Source organism: Bombus pascuorum, chromosome 7, assembly GCF_905332965.1.
Source record: "Bombus pascuorum chromosome 7, iyBomPasc1.1, whole genome shotgun sequence".
In the NCBI taxonomy this organism is placed as follows: domain Eukaryota; kingdom Metazoa; phylum Arthropoda; class Insecta; order Hymenoptera; family Apidae; genus Bombus; species Bombus pascuorum.
In genome coordinates this window covers 11,237,533-11,253,488 of record NC_083494.1, presented here as the reverse complement: position 1 = coordinate 11,253,488, position 15,956 = coordinate 11,237,533, and the positions used below count along the sequence as shown (strand labels likewise).

The 15,956-nt window shown below is 45.5% G+C and overlaps 1 protein-coding gene across 7 annotated transcripts in view; it reads right to left on the bottom strand.

The window, feature by feature from the left end:
* LOC132908754 (uncharacterized protein CG43867) overlaps window positions 1–15,647 on the bottom strand; it is a 98,453-nt gene extending 82,806 nt beyond the window's left edge. For 6 of the 7 annotated variants that reach the window (XM_060963034.1, XM_060963035.1, XM_060963040.1 and 3 more), the window contains exons 1-2: window positions 15,354–15,646; window positions 2,615–3,830 (exon numbers count right to left, since the gene is read on the bottom strand). In XM_060963034.1, the coding sequence (XP_060819017.1) occupies window positions 2,615–3,586 (972 nt within the window). In that variant the 5' untranslated portion in view covers window positions 3,587–3,830; window positions 15,354–15,646. Of the gene's footprint in view, window positions 1–2,614; window positions 3,831–15,353 lie in introns of all 7 variants that reach the window. The other variant, XM_060963036.1, reaches the window with a different exon arrangement.
* Window positions 15,648–15,956: the final 309 nt, after the last annotated feature.

The window sequence follows — 15,956 nt, the reverse complement described above, 5'->3', positions numbered from 1 at the left end:
AAGGTTTCTTTCGTATAATCTTTCTATATTCTAACGCAATTACGTGACACAGTCGATCTACTGCTCTGCTCATACGATCAACCTCTGATGAATCAGAGCGTGACAGTCTTTTACGTATGTATAAATTAGTAAGTATAAATGTGGCAAGTATTAACATCCATTATTCGAAATTCTGAGTGGCCGTCCGTTTATAACGCGGACAGACCCATTCCCTTCTTTAGGAAATTCCGAATTACATGTCCTCACTGAGTTGTAAACCTAATGACTCCGAGGTCAGGTAAAAAACTCCGGGAAAGGTCCAGCCGGAAGGACACGATGGACAGACGAAACCCAACGGCTGGTAGGGAGAATCAGCAACGTAGGACAGTTCGTTATCAGACATCGTACCATGCGGATGAAATACTTCACTCCCAACGAGATCTTACCACCACCGTGTTCAAAACTTCACACTTTACTTTCCTACAACAAGTGCAAATACAGTGCCAGATTACTCTAACACTCGATCTATTAAACCTGACCGGTTGCTCTTTAGTCGAGAATTCGCAACATCCATGTTCCAACAATTTCGCACTCGATATGACACGAAACGAGTTAAACCGAAGAAGAGTTTGAATAATGAAGAGTACGTAGCAGAGTAGTGTAGCAGATTGTTAGATAAATCGTTAGATTTCGTGATTCTGAACTCTTAATAAAACCGTATCTAATTGAAACAGCGAGGGAACCTTGGGGGAAGCTTGGGACGAAGAGCCGTAAAAACGAGAGAAAGGCGAAAACGTGGGATGCAGTGAAACGAACTTGAAGTTCCGCGCGAGCGTAATCTGCAATCTCGCCGCGAGCCAGCCGCGCTGTAAACAAACGTTACGTCAATCAGGACAACGATCCGGCAGTGATGCAAGCAACGCGTAACGGGCTTCAGCTCGGAGGCGCGATACAAAAGCGATAAGGAGCCATGGTCGTGGCTTGCTCGTCGTCCCGTCAGCTGATTTTACGACTTCTCCAAGTTACGTGCGAACGTTACTCCATAAACGTTTCGAGTAAAGAATTTTATAATTAATACGATTCACGATTGTACGTGCTTGTGATAAGATTTATCATGCTCCGTTAAAGAATTAAGATATCGAAATGGAAATAATATCGACGCTAATTAATTTCTTAGAAGCAATAAATCGATAGAATAAAGCAGTACACGCAAGACACACGACGCTGCTTTCTAAACCGTGTATCTGTTATTCGTATCTAAAGAAAACGATATTGTGTTTTACAAAGCTATTACAATCGAACGATATCCAGTCGTCCGTATCGATTACGAAGTATTTAAATCCTCTTGAGAATATTCTGTCTGCACTAATTCTATCTAGAGTTCAATTTCCAAGGTCTTATCCATAAATTCCAAGCTATTTTTGCTATTCTATTGCTTTTTTGTATTTTAAGAATGACGAAAAGCTAAAGATCAAGGACAAAGAAGTAGATGAAGAAATATCGGTGACTGGCGATATTTTCATGAAAAGTTGACGTGATTTTTCGACAAGGAACGGAGCGCGGAAAGCAACGATTTAAGCTGTGGCTACGGAGTCTCCTCATCCGGTAAGTAATTCAATTCCGTTTAAGAGGCACGAGGGGTTTTCAGAGAGCAAAGAGACCATTCTCTCTGGCTCTCCATAGCGGCGGCTATGTGCCTTATCTAGGGTGGTCGCGTTAAATCGTGACGCGTGACCGTGCATACTAAAGACGTATGTACCTAAGCGGCATTTTGCCCCTCCGCCGACCGGTTCACCCTCCTGCAATTCATTTGACGTATGTCGGGCGTCGGATAAAACCCGCTCGTGAACGGTATAAATTGTTCCAGGATCGTAACGAGGACCGGTTCGACGTCGTTTTCGATCCGAATCGCGACCTACGCGCGTCTGGCGAAGGATCTAAAGCCTCGTTCACACTTGCCGATGTAATCGACCAACTGTACGAACTGCTTGACAAGTTTCCGATAGGAATTGGACAGAGCAGGAGGTATTTCCTCGGGAATTGATCGATCGATAACATACGACAATGCTTCCTTGATGTTTTCCCGAATCTCTCCATTCATCCTATCAACTTACGTATTTTAAATTAACCTAACGTTTTCTGATCCTTCTTTTAAGAGGCACAACGAATTTATCGAGAAGTGGATACAATTCCGGAGGAACGAATGGTTTCGCGAAAATGCAAGCCGCTCGATGGTCGAGACAACGCGGAAAACGGAGAATAGTTATCGGGCAGAGGCCGTGACGCCGCCGGCACGGAACGGGATCGCTTATTGGTTTAGTCACGGACCGTTTGTCGCGATTGGTCCCCGCGGACTCGCTAGAAAATATGGTTCGGGAGGCTCGGAGGTAAGCCATCTCATCGGCTGCACTTTCCACGATCAACCTCTGTAATTTTCTTAATCTTCGTTGGAATAATACGATTTCTTTGACGCGTTAAACATCGCATCCGATCGTAACCGAGTAAATTTCCAGCGGTTCTGGAGATACGTGCTCCGCGGCTGACCAGCTGAAGTTTCTCGAACGAATTCGGCGGAAAGCGGATGAACGAGAAAAGAAACGAGCAAGGAGGTAAAGATCAAAGTAAACAGACTCACCTTCTCGCGAAGCATGTCTCGCACCCTGGTGGCCTGACTTCTGCTTCTGTGCAGTTCGAGTTGCAACTCGAGGCACCTCTCCTGCCAATTAAGCTCCTCCACCGCGCTCGAGTATCCATCGAAACTCTTGGACGCGCCGTAAGCGGGTCTGCTCTCGAGCTTCTCCTTCTTCGCGTCCGAACTAGCAGCGGCTGCCGCAGCCACGGCGTTTCTTTGCTCCACGTACAGTCGATTCTCCGCAAAGATCCTACCCGTCTGCTCTGGCTGCCTGCCGGAGAACGAATACGCTCGGTCAAAGTGTCCGCCACGTGGCGCCGGTCCAGGATCGAAGTTCGACCTAGCTCTTGCAAACGCAGCTAGATCGTTGGCGTCGTAGCAACTAGAAGAGCCGTCGAAGTCAGTCTGCGCGGCGAACGTTCGTTTGTCCGTGTACTCTACGTGGCCGCTCGACTCTGATGTGAAATCATACGGACTGCACTTTGGCTTGGTGTCCCGGAGCTCGACGTAACCGGCGCTTCTCGCCGTCTCTACGAATCCCTTGTTATCCTTTTGGAAGAGCAAGTTCGGTACGTTGACGTATGGCGAGTCCCTGGCGTGGACCGGTGCCGGAAGGCTTCCAGAGGCGGCGATCGCCGCAGCGTGATTGTTGTTCGCGTTGTTCGCGTGTCTGGGTCGCGGCGGTGGGGCTGGCGCCTGACGAAACTGCCTTGGCCAGAGTCGAGGACTCTCCGCTCCGGTTGGCGGCAAGCCGCCGCCTCGACTCGACTCCGGGCCGGCTGGCTGTCTACGTGCCGCGACCTCGGCTGCTGCTGGCCCAGTTTGAACGATACTGCCACTGCTCGCCTCGTGACCTCGTACGCCTAGTCTGGGACTGCAGGGGGCCGAATTCGAGCCAAAATCGGTGGCAAGCCGCGCGATCGGGTCGAGGATTTGCGACAGGCGTCGCGCCGGGGAACCTCGCACCTCCTCCATCGTGTTTTGGCTCCGTGCTTGTCTTAGCGAACTTGCGTATCCTTCTCGATACTCGAGACACCGCTGTCGAGGCCTCAGTGCATCGCTGGACGGCGTGGCCGGTCCCTCGCGTTCCCTGCTTGCCTCGAGGGATCACGTTGAAACGCGCGTCGGAACGGGCGTCGCGGCCATCTTCCGGCGATCACGATGATCTCACGCACTCCTGCGTGCATCCTTGCTCACATCCTCGCGGCTATACTGCGACCTGCAACATCCAAACCACCAACTGACACTGACATGGCCAATCGTGGGATCGCGAGACTGTGTACAAGCGTCACGCGTTTAGACAGCCGCTCTTCCGGCTACCTTAACCTCGCGTCAAGTTCTCGCGTGCTACGCCGCTACTGTAATACGCCGTTATTTACCACGTCATCGCGATCTTTGCCTCCCCAGCTGCCAGCAGGAATATTCGTTTAACCGCGTCTTACGTTCCTCTCGAGTGTATGTTTCTACGCGTCGATACACCAAGCTTTCTCGAAATTTCTCCACGAATCCGGTAACACCCCAAATCCCTTCTCTACCTTCGTAGTTCATGTTCCGCGCACTTCAATCATGTGCAACACGGTAACTCGAGACGAACGCGATTATCGCGGCGTCCAGGAGGCAGGCAGCATCGACGTTCGCGGTTCGGTAATCGGGAAGCAGTCAACTCGACGTCTCTGACGCGACTCTAATCGGCCGGTTTCGCGGCCTGTCGCTTCCAACTTGGAATCCAACCGTATCCAATTTGTGCGAGGCATTAGCGAAGTACGCGTAGTCGTCTTCTCACGTGGAAAGTTTCCTCGTGATCGTGCCGCCACGTCTCCGTATCCCATCGACAGACGTGTGCTCCGTTAGACACCCTTAGGTTTAATCTACACCCTCGAGAAACGACACTCTCCAAACATCTATGTCGTCGTCTAGTCGAGAAGAGACAGCAGGTCTCTTCTCTCGACTTACCGAACAGCGGGCGACAAGTTTCACGAATTCGTTTTCGCGGTCCAGTCGGACGAGGTTAAACCAGGAAATGGAAGGCAGATATTAACTCGCTGCGAGTGTTTGCAGTACTAAATTGAAAGCTGTAACTCTTTGGGGTGTCTCTTGAAGCGCTCCGCTCTCTTCTCTTTCTCTCTCGAACCCCCTCCGTTCCTACCTCTTTCATTTCCTTCGGCCGCGCTTCTTCGGCTGACTTGGCATGACGAGACGCGCACACAGAGCCCGAAAGGGAAGGGAGGATTGCGAAGGAGAGCGAGAAAGTACAGAGGGAGTAGAAGAGAGAAGAGAAGACGACTACGACGACGAGAACGACGACGCAGGACTACAAAGTTTATTTTAAGGTCGACACTAAAAGGGGCCAAATGAAAAACCGGATGGAGGGGTGGGCCGTGTAACGTTCCGTTCTGCAATTACCGCGAGCGAAACGTCTGCGGCACTTGTCCGCTCGCTCGCAAAGGGAAGGCCAGGCGAATGGGAAAAACAAACGCGAAAATAATAGCCTGCGCGACATAGGCGGCTCGCGAAATCGGTCAAGCGTCAAAGTTTACGGCGTTCGAGATATCCGCGATCGAATAAAACCAGAGAAGATAAAGACTCGAAATCACAGTGAAGACCGCGCGTAGTTCAGTTCCTCGTTATCGTCGCCTATCGTTGACATTCTACAACTAGCGAGACCACTCGCTGATCCGTATGTGTGATACACGTTGAAACGATGCATCGTCGGGTCTTTGCTCGCAATACCAAGAAGATAAATATCATTTTAATAAGAAAATCACGATAACGAACGAATCAACGAGACGCGAATCCGAATCGAAGTAAAATTACCCAGAAATAATCACAGTATCCGCGAATCAAAATCCGAATCGACGCTGGCGAACGGCGTAACCATGCAGACGGCACTCGAAGCCGATAGGATCAGCCGACTCGCGGAATCAAATAACGAATAACGAGAAGCCTTTCTCCTTCCATTCGGGGATGCGTGAGAACTCCTAATCAGCATCTATTCACTTAGACAGCCAGTCGATTCACGAACTCGATACCACGCAGCCACATAATGAACATACGTAAGCGGGATTCGTACGCGATCCTGAATATTCTGAATTAATTTGACATTCTCGTGAGTTTAACCCGATTCTCCGCCGCTCCTTGTGATCCCGCCAGACGAGTCTATCGGCTCGAGAAGACACGATTTCCTACATTTTTCATTTCCATCTAGATTGCTTTGCGCGTGTACTTGTAAATGCGAAACTGCCATCTTCCATCGATTCGTCGGCCAATTACGATAATGGGACCGATGAGAATCGGAAATTGGAGACACAGAAGAGACAGGATGGCGAGAAGCGACGAAACATCGACGCCAAACGTCGAGTCAAAGGTACGTCTTTCGGTGTTTTCGGCGAGGAAAGGGATAGAAAGTTTTTTCTGGCCACAAGGGACCACAGTGAAGCTGCTTTCAGAGAAAACAGTAATTATACAAATTGATGGCGCGGCCGGAAACCAAATCTTCGTCTAGAAATAGCAACGCCGCGTCGGCTCGTTTCGCAGAGGAGTCGTCAGCCCTTTACGTGTCCTCTCTTCTTTCTACTCTCTGTTTGCTTTTCTCTTCGACGCTGTTCATCTTATCGCGAGTGCCACGGTTGGCACTTGATGAGTGAAAAAGCTCGTGTCAACTACCTGTGGCATTTCCTTGCCGTCGATAAATACCGAACATCAACGGCCACGCGACAATTTCGCTAAGAAAATGATCGTTACGTATATGCGTATATGATAACAGACGAACATACGTTCTATAAGGAACGTATTCGAGTATGCTAACTATATTTTCCAATCATGAAAAATTGCGCTTCCGCACTACGTACGAACGAACGTTACGCAATCGCACTCGTAATCGACAACGATCCTCTCGATTCCAGACCCCCGTTCGCGTTACGTCGTTACGTCAGCTTGACGAGTATTTTTATCCATCGTGACTGATCTCCGTCGAGACCGAAGCGGATCGACGAGTCCTCCCATTCTCGAGGAAAAATAGCTGACTAAACGAAGAAACAGCCAACGATTTCGCGAGTGGCGCGCCACAGTATCGATCGACCGGTCGAACTTCCATAAACCGCGACGTTTTAATAAAGCCCCATGCAACGCTCGTATTCCGCGCGTTTTATTATTACTACGCTGTAAATCTATCGGTCGGTATGTATTGGCATAGGTTGATTTTGCGCCGCTTCTACTTCTCTTCTCTCTTCTGCCGGATTTTCTGCAAAGTGTATACGCCTCTCTCTCTCTCTCTGTCGTCGAACGGTCACATTCTGTCTAACGCGCGGCCGCCTAATATCGTCGATTTTACGAGCAAGCGATATCTTTTACCACGCGATGCGGTATACTTTTGGGCTTGTCGTTTTCATGAAAGAAACGCTCCTCGACCGTGTGGCGTGACCCTTTTTGGATACACGCGAGATATACAGCCGCAATAACGGCGAGTTCCGCGTATAAATCTGAATACCTACACGAAATACCTAAATCTTCCCGATAAATCCGTGCCCCCTTGTTCCGCATCGTTCGGCTCGCAACAACATTTACTTCGGGACCACCGCGAACTTTTCGAATCTGGACTACCTAAGCAATCTCGATATCTATCCCGACATCTCTCCCTCCAAACATGATCGATCGATGTGAATTTTTCTCTAACCGTCGATTCCGAACGACGTTCTCTTTGACGTTTAGATTCGAAGAAACTTGAAACGACCTCCGAGCGAGAACGAGCCGCCGATCGATCGACAGGACTTAATTCTTAATCGTAATAAAATTACGTATTCATAGGAGGCTGGTTTGTCCTTTTTTTAGCCCTACTTTACCCCCGTTTGGTGGCGTATAGGCCTACGAGCAGGAGCATCAACGTTCCAGCTACATGTACCTACGTAATAATACCCGGACGTATATAGAGAAGGCGGCAGCTAGTGGTCCCGTGGAGTCCATGAATAAATTTCGAATTAACTTTCGAACGGTTTTCGCGTTATACGAGGCGCGACGGAAGCCCTCTTCAATCTGGTCGGCTCCTTGGAGGCAGTCGTTATAATGCCAATGGCTCACTCCCGTGCCCTTCCCTCGCACAAAGAGCCACTGTGTGGCAAACTGGCAACTACCTGACAAAGAAACGACCTCCTCTTCATCGAATCCAGGAAATTTTCCCGCTCTGAGTCAGTGGAATTCCTGCTGAATACGAAGCTCCGAATACGTATTTAATACAATTATTATCGACTGGAATTAAAATTTAACGACAAGTTCCAAGTCCTCTATTTTAAGAAGAATCACAAGGTAAAATCTAAAGTTGCCGCCTAATATAAAGGACCGCCTAACGAACCGCCTCCGAATTTTAATCGAAGGCAATTCACAAATGTAGACCATCAATAACCGAAGCTCCAAATTAACCGCGCTTTCTTTCCACTGTGCCGTCATAAATCACGGGTATTCAGACTCCCACTACGTTTAACAAGTGGCCTCCACCATTCTCGATTCTCCTCGCGTTAAAAGAGAGCCGCTGGTCGAATCGGCAGACTCGGCTGGCTCGATTATCGAACCGTTGCTTTGATTCGCTCGAATTCGCTCTTCCAAACCGACCGAGAACATTTGCCCTGCAGGTATCTGGAAAACAAGATATTATCGGTTCGTGGCGGAGAAACAGCGCGGTGTTCTTCGTTTCCACGCAATTCCATCGGTCGGAACAAAGTGTAATGCCGCTTGCGAATAGTCCGTGCGCTTGCACGCGCAATTACTGTTACGTATATCGACGTTACGAAGAAACAGAGAAAGGAAGGAAGAGAAAGAGATCTCCGGGAAAAAGGGCGATACAAGGGGGCTACACATCGATTCGAGGGATTCCAGGTCTAACGTCTCTTCTTCTTTCAAAGAAATACCCGTTTGTCGAAAATCGAGCGATTTTTCGCTCATTGCTACTTTTTCATAAAAGATATAACTTGGAAAAAACGAAGCTGGCACCCCGCTGGGGGTAGCCGCCCACATGCTATATTTATTTTTTATTTATATATTTTTTTTCTTCACCAACAAGATATAACACTTTACCAAATGTCCACAAGGACAAATTGTAAAATAACCAAAATAAAATAAAAAAAAAAATTGCTACTTTCATCGAGACGTGAAAATTGAAACTAAGTTTTCGCTTTTCGACGGACGAAGATGCCATTGATATCAAAGCTCAACTCTTTCGTATCGATGGACGAAATGTCTGAATTTATAAAAGATGGAAGAACACCTACTGCCCAAAAATATCCACCATCATTCGTAGCATCGTACGAAGAATGTCGCGTCGCGAGATACGTATCTCGTGCACAGATGCAAAAGGGTTAAGATGCAAAGAGGGATTCGTTGGAGAATTCTCAACAGATACGCGACTTCCACATCAGACTGTACACGCATCGATAAGGCTCGCGTCTCTTCTCCTTCGCGCCGCTCCGTTTCCTCCGACGTTTCTCCCCTTTTTTCCGCGAGCCAACTCGCCTGTATCCTGGTTATGTATTATTTATGGCCCGACAGATCCCCGTAGAACGAAACCGATTCTTTCTCCACGCGAACGGACAGCCGGCTCGTCGATGTAATTTATTCGACACCCTGTATGCAAACGCGGGTCCGATAGCTTGTTCAAATTCCGCGAGAGACGAACCAGCCCCGATCTGGCTTGTTCTCCGCCGAAAACAACTTCTTCGATTACGCGACACCGATGCGTTTCTCTTCCTTCTATAAATCTTCCTTCCACATTCTATTTGTTGCTCGATCGCGAATCGCGCGAAGGTTTCAATGACCTACGTGATACGCGAGCTGATTCCGAGTTGTTCCGACAATCGACATAGGAACGCGAAACATTGACTCACGTCTTAATCCTTCGATTATCAATTAAAAAGAAAAAAAAGGGGGGACGGAATAGGGTTAACGATAATAAAATACCGACCATCTTCAAATGAAACGCAGGAATCACCGAAGAATCTGGTTGAAACGGCCAGTAGAAAAGGCAGAACGATCGAATGACTACCTGGACGAGGAACGCAAAGCAACGAATTTTCTAGATGAGGCGTACGAGCAAAAAGAGTGAAAGATATTTCTATTTCTCATTCTATCTGTTGGTCGTGTTGCTTGGCGTGCAATTTCTGTGACGATCGTTCGCGTACACTCAGCGAAATAAAGGACGTTTCACGTGGAGTCGCGTGCGAAGAAACTATCCCATGGATACGTGACACGAATACATCGCCGATGCTAATTGCGGGTAGAAAACCTGTGTACTGGGCCCCGCCTTGAAAACGCCACGGGAAATATCCACACAGGGAGGCGGGGGAGACGAAAGTGGCGAACTGAAAAACGCGGCGAACCCTTTTGAACGCAGCGACGCAATTACGAGTTCCCCCATTTGGTCAAGGAAGAGCATCCAGGACGAAGGACAATAGGAGGACATTTACCGAGTGCTTGATGAATGAAATTCGCGTACGCGTACGAGGGAAGTAACTCTAAAATGGAGTTGAAGAATATTTTTCCGAAAATCACCGGTGACCAATCGCGTTGAAATTTGATGGAAAGACAAGTTTACCATAGCAGATTACTGTTTATAATGGTTCGAAGAATGAATCGATAACATTTCGTGGTAAAATAGATTCTATGAAGATAAAAGTTAATCCTCGAGGCACAAAGTTGCCGGTAGCAAAGTAATATAAATTTCACGGGATATCATTGCATATGGTACAGTCGAAATTCCCTGTAGAGGTGGGGAAACTTAGTCGAAACCCGGAGAAACTTTCGCGACCCTTTCTCGTGTCTAAAGCAATACGCGAGTGCCGAACTTTTGCACGCGTTTGAGTACGACTGGCGAATGTTTGCCAGATTGCGAGCACACCAGCCTCGAGTTTTATGGCCACGGGTTGACCCGATGTTTCGCAGTGCTACAACCAACTAGCCGGTCCCGAATCTTCTAATAATCGAACCGATATCACAGAACGTCGAGGTCCAGAAAATCGACCGTCTTTCGCTCTGAGAAACAGTTCGTATTTTACGAGCGGCGCAAGGAGAAAAGCTGCGATGGAAATCGTGCGAAACGACGATATCGCGGAAGCGAAGGAGAGATGAGAAAAGCAGACGCAAGAAAAAAAGAAAAGGCGAAAGAAACAAGTTGAAATAAACAGACGAATTAAAATCTTATACGTATTTAAAAATTGAAATATGTGAAAATCTTTATACTCTTAAAATTTGAGTATCTAGGAACTTGGAACTTACTTGAAAATTTAAGTACAGGTGTCCCCGTAGAAGACGATACTTTTATAACACGGTTTCGCTCTAACAAGATTTAAGAATTTGGAAAATCCCCGTACAAAACATATAATGAGAATTTTCACGTGCAAGCCAGGGATAAACTGAACGAAGTTCGAAAGTATCTGTTTTCGTGTTACAAGGTTATATTTGCGACGGGGATGTGAGAGGAAGCGCGTTACCACTTTCGACAGCTCGTCCCATTTTCCAAATGGACAGAGGCCAGGTCACCGACGACGAAACCAAGGAATCGCATCATCGATAACTCTAAACTGTCGCGCTCGTTAAAATGATTTGTCAGAGGCGACAGACTTGCTTATCGGGATTCCAAAATTGGCAAGGACGTATCTACTGCAACTACGCGATGTCCTTGGCACGCACGACAGTTAAACGGGAACATGAGTCACAACGACACGTGTTTGCTTCCGAACTATATCACTAGGACGGAATGCCAAATAACAGTTGGTAAATCATAGTATATCGTTAACGACATTGCTCCGTTGAAACGGTAGTTAATTGAGATTAAACGATGACGATGCATAGGACGAAAGTATTCCGAGTAAACGTTTGCTCGCGCAATCAGTTAAATTATCTTGACTTTCTTTGTTACAATTTGAGATAAGGAAAAATTTACGAAACAAGGAGAAACCGAGGCAAATAACAAGGACAATTACCAGAGTTAATCGGCGTGATTTGGCCATCGAGCCGACTAAGCATCGTTAAGGGACATTAATAATCATTATGGAGGTACTCGACCGTTTCCGGTGTAGGTCAAGATGCACGGTAATCACTCGAAACCATTAGACTACGTAAGTCGATTAGACGATGATACGAGTAATATACGCGACGTTTCACTCCTCTGGGGTTTAGTCGAGAAACGGGAGCAGAGCTATCGAATTTCGAGACCGCAGATCTCGGGTTTTACCGTGGAAATTAATTTCACATAGAGGCATCAAAGAATCCAGCGATCGTTAGATCTCGAAGCAGCTCGATCGATCACAAAGCTCCCGCCAAAAATTCCTTCTCGCTCGATAGGATCGAATTTCAACGAGCTATACCTAACCAGACCTCCCAACAAAAATCCCAACTACATTTTCTTATATTCACGATGTCGTGAATCATCCGGTGGTATTTGAACACGTCCCTCAAGATATCTGTCACGTACCGTGGCTGGCCGTATATACCGAACTGCGGATTCGATTCCACCGTTCGTTTATTCTACATTCGGTATAACGAACATGGCTGCTTTTTCTTATTCGTCGGAATCCTCCATTGTTCAATAACAATGGCTGAATTTCCGTAACCAGATATATACGTTCGAACGTGTAAAAGGCGGTAATTCTCAAATAATTTTAATTTGACGATACATTGGAATTAAAAGATGCAAAACTATACTAAATAAATATTAATAAAGATATCATGTGTCACGCGATTCTAATTTTCAAAACCAATAGCTATGAAAATGTTTCATTTGTAAGGTTAGGTGATACTGCCGATCGTGAAGAACACGAACGTTCCATAATGCGCAGACGCAAGAATATCCCTAATTTAGTGAACCGTAATGCAACATTACAAAAAAAAAAAAAAAAAAAAGAAAAAAAGAAAGTAGCTTCAACCATAGACTCACTGTGTTCTCCGGTGTAGCAAAGGTTCAATGACCATAGATAAAACGTGCAGCTGTAGACCGTCGTAAAATCGGAAACCAGGCTCGCATAGTTCGAAAGGCAACCGGAAGGTGAAAAGCGAACACAGACTTTCGAGGCCCGACATGGAAGCTGAATTATAAGCGGCATTCGACCATTGGAAATTAACGCGTTTGATTGTCGCGGAATCGAAACTGACAGCGAAACCATCCGATAACGGATACGACCACGCGCAGCTTTCATGCGCATCGAGAAAACTAAATTTCTCGATCGACCGTGTCACGTGAATCGCAAAAAACGCGGGAATGGATGATTATCGATTGCAAAATATACGTGTTCGAGATTGACAGCTTGTCAGACGAAAGCTTGAGAACAGCAGCGAATACGTTTCGACCAACGATCGAGAATGCAAATCGATGTACTATTGATCTTTATAGATGAAATTTGATTTACAAAGTAAGTTAAGTAAATAATTCCAATGAACTGCGATATCTTTTAATATTAACGCACAAATACATACGGCGTGGCATAGACAATCGAATCGACGAGAGGCGTGTTATGTACATGCAAATCGATGCGTTCCGCATAATTCGAGTTTTTTCATTTTTATCGAATTCGAGCCGTAGTTACGGTCAATTACAATCGTTAAACATTGTTTTGTTATAATGTAATGGGTAGCGCTCACGAAGCGCGCCCGTAGGCGAGTGCGCGGCTTGCATTTTGCATAAATTACCTATATAGTTGTGTCTGGTTCGCGTGGTTGCTCGGCGTTATTGTCAAAATAATGCGGGAGCAGGTTGCCGCTGCAGGCTTGATAAAACAAATAGACCCTCGACACGTGAGTTGTATATTCGACCTTTTCCTGCTCTCTGAACGCCCAATTGTTTCCCGCGAACACGGAACTAAACAAGAAGAGAAGAAAGGTTGGCTGCACTTCCCATACGAAACGAGACCTTATCCGTATGACGTTTAATGCGTATCGTGATAATGGAATCGAAAATAAACCGGAAAAATAAATTACGTTAAAGAAATTAAGAACCTTGCTTGGTTGCGTGTTTCGTAACGTACATATGCAGAAGTTGGTACTACTGTGGGGTAGCTTTTTATTGGTCTGCATACGATATATAAATGTAACTCTTTATTATATGTATGAATTCATGATTAAAATTTATATTTGAAGTACGAAATACGTTACATGATATTACACATTGCATTTTCATTTTCATCGATCATCGATCATAAATAGAATTCCCTGAAATTACCGGTTCTTAATTACTACGTTCTAAAAAGAACAAACCTTGTAACGATGCTTATTCGTTGATACGCAACGAGTTAGTCTCTAATAAAATGTTTCTAGTGTGTTCTGTAGAAACAGTTAATACATGTAATTTTGTAAGAAGTAAATGATTCCTCCTTCTCTTGTAGAACAGCCGCAGAGGCGGAAAAAAGAAAAAGAAGCGCGAAGAAGCGAGAAAAATATAAATAATCGGGTATACCAAACGTAGTGTCGTTTTCTTCATCATCGTTTATTAAAAACACTAGATAAGCGGAACAATGTAAATGATCTCGTTATGAAATGCTCTTTTCCTGCGTAATCCCTGTGGCTAATGTTTGAAAAACGAATGTCGTAATGAATGACTTTAGTCAAAAATATTGTTCAATTGTCAAAGAATGCTTAAATTTTCAAATCTTGAAAGCTGATTAGTAAACATTTTTACATTTCAAAAATGTGTTGTCGAAAAAGCTATTAATTTAACAAATATTTAACTTTCACGCTTCAAAAAATAATCGTTAAATTACTCGTATTTATTTCTCACCTTCTTTTACTTCACTTCTGATTATAATGAGATGTAAACGTGTACGTTATATCACGTAACGCGTTAACAAACGAAAATTGTTGTTTGATATGCACCGCCCCATAGCCCATAGTGAACATAACGAATGATTAAACATGTCATGGAAGTTATTAAAAGAAAATTGGCTTAGCAATTTTCCTGTTTGCGAAACGAACGAATCAAGACAGGCGATCAAATCGAACATGACAGGACGTAACGAGTAGTCAACTTGACATTGAGAAATTCGACCGATTACGAAAAAGAATCAAGCGCATTAAGGCAGAAGGTATCAAACTACTTATGGTAATTTAAAACAAGTTTGGACCCACGGAAAATATATATGTCGTTGCGCATTACTACTAGTGTGCCTAAGGCGTGGACAAAAGATGAATTTGAGACCGATGACCTTTCTCCTCGAGGAGAAAGAGAGACAGGTCAAGAAAGATCATTCGAGAAGGCTCCGTTAGTTGATCAAGCGCGAAGGCTATTTAACATTCCGTGTTTGGAAGGACGCACTTTAGGAATCGCAGATGTTCAACGGACTGGCAGTGCTAGTTTTCAAACTTGTTCTCGCTGCTCTCGCTTGATCTTTCCGTTTCACGCTCCTTCCCAGTTCTGGCTCTCTCTCTCTCTCTCTTTTTCTCTCTACCTCTTTCACTCTCTCTCTCTCTCTCTCTCTCTCTCTCTCTAACTCTTCTTTTTCTCTCAATGTGTTTTTTTACATGAAAACCTACCCGAGAAAGGCTATCGTGTGGCACGATTCCGGTCAAGAAGAGTTCAATCACGGAACACAGCTCGGTCTCAGACAGAAATATTCTAATCGAGAGATGACAGCTTGTACAACAAGTAGGTCATACATAGAACAGGGAATGAAGGAATCGACAGGATCTTCTAGGAACGATATAACAGTTCAATATGAAAGTGAAACAACATATATGGAACGCGATCCCGCGTGTTTATGTCGGCGGAACTCACCTTGGTTCGACTGGGACTGCGGTAACGGCTCGTAACGATTTGAAACGAGCGCACTGAGTCCACTCCATGCCTGGTACACACACGGCCACTATCTTCTCAGCTGCTTTTTCCTCCGTTTTAATCTGTTCGAACACTCGTGGACATGCTGCCTCTCGTTCAACGCAGATAAAGATTGTCGGCGCACACTAATACTCGACGGTCACGACGCTGAGGCGCGAAAAACGCGAAAATCCGACGGATCCGCGGTATAATGTCACGAAATACGTACCGAGTCGGCAAACGTCGAGCCGCGACGGTGGCGTCTACCTGCGCCAAGCGGTTCAACTAAACTCTCTAGCCACTAACACCTGGGGATATTTCCCCAACCGACATTTAACTCCATTCTTCCGTTCTTTTTAAATTTAAAAAAACGTTATCTTTCCAGTTAAGAGTTTCTCAATTTGTCACAGAATTTCTTACTTCGTGAATGTATTCTTTATTTTACAAATAGAGCAACTTTGGCATGCAGAATCTATTTTCGGTGAGTTTCTTTTGCGAATAATGCTTCAATTACATCTTTTTTGCAATTCGATGATAACATTTAAATTTAAGTGCTTATATTTT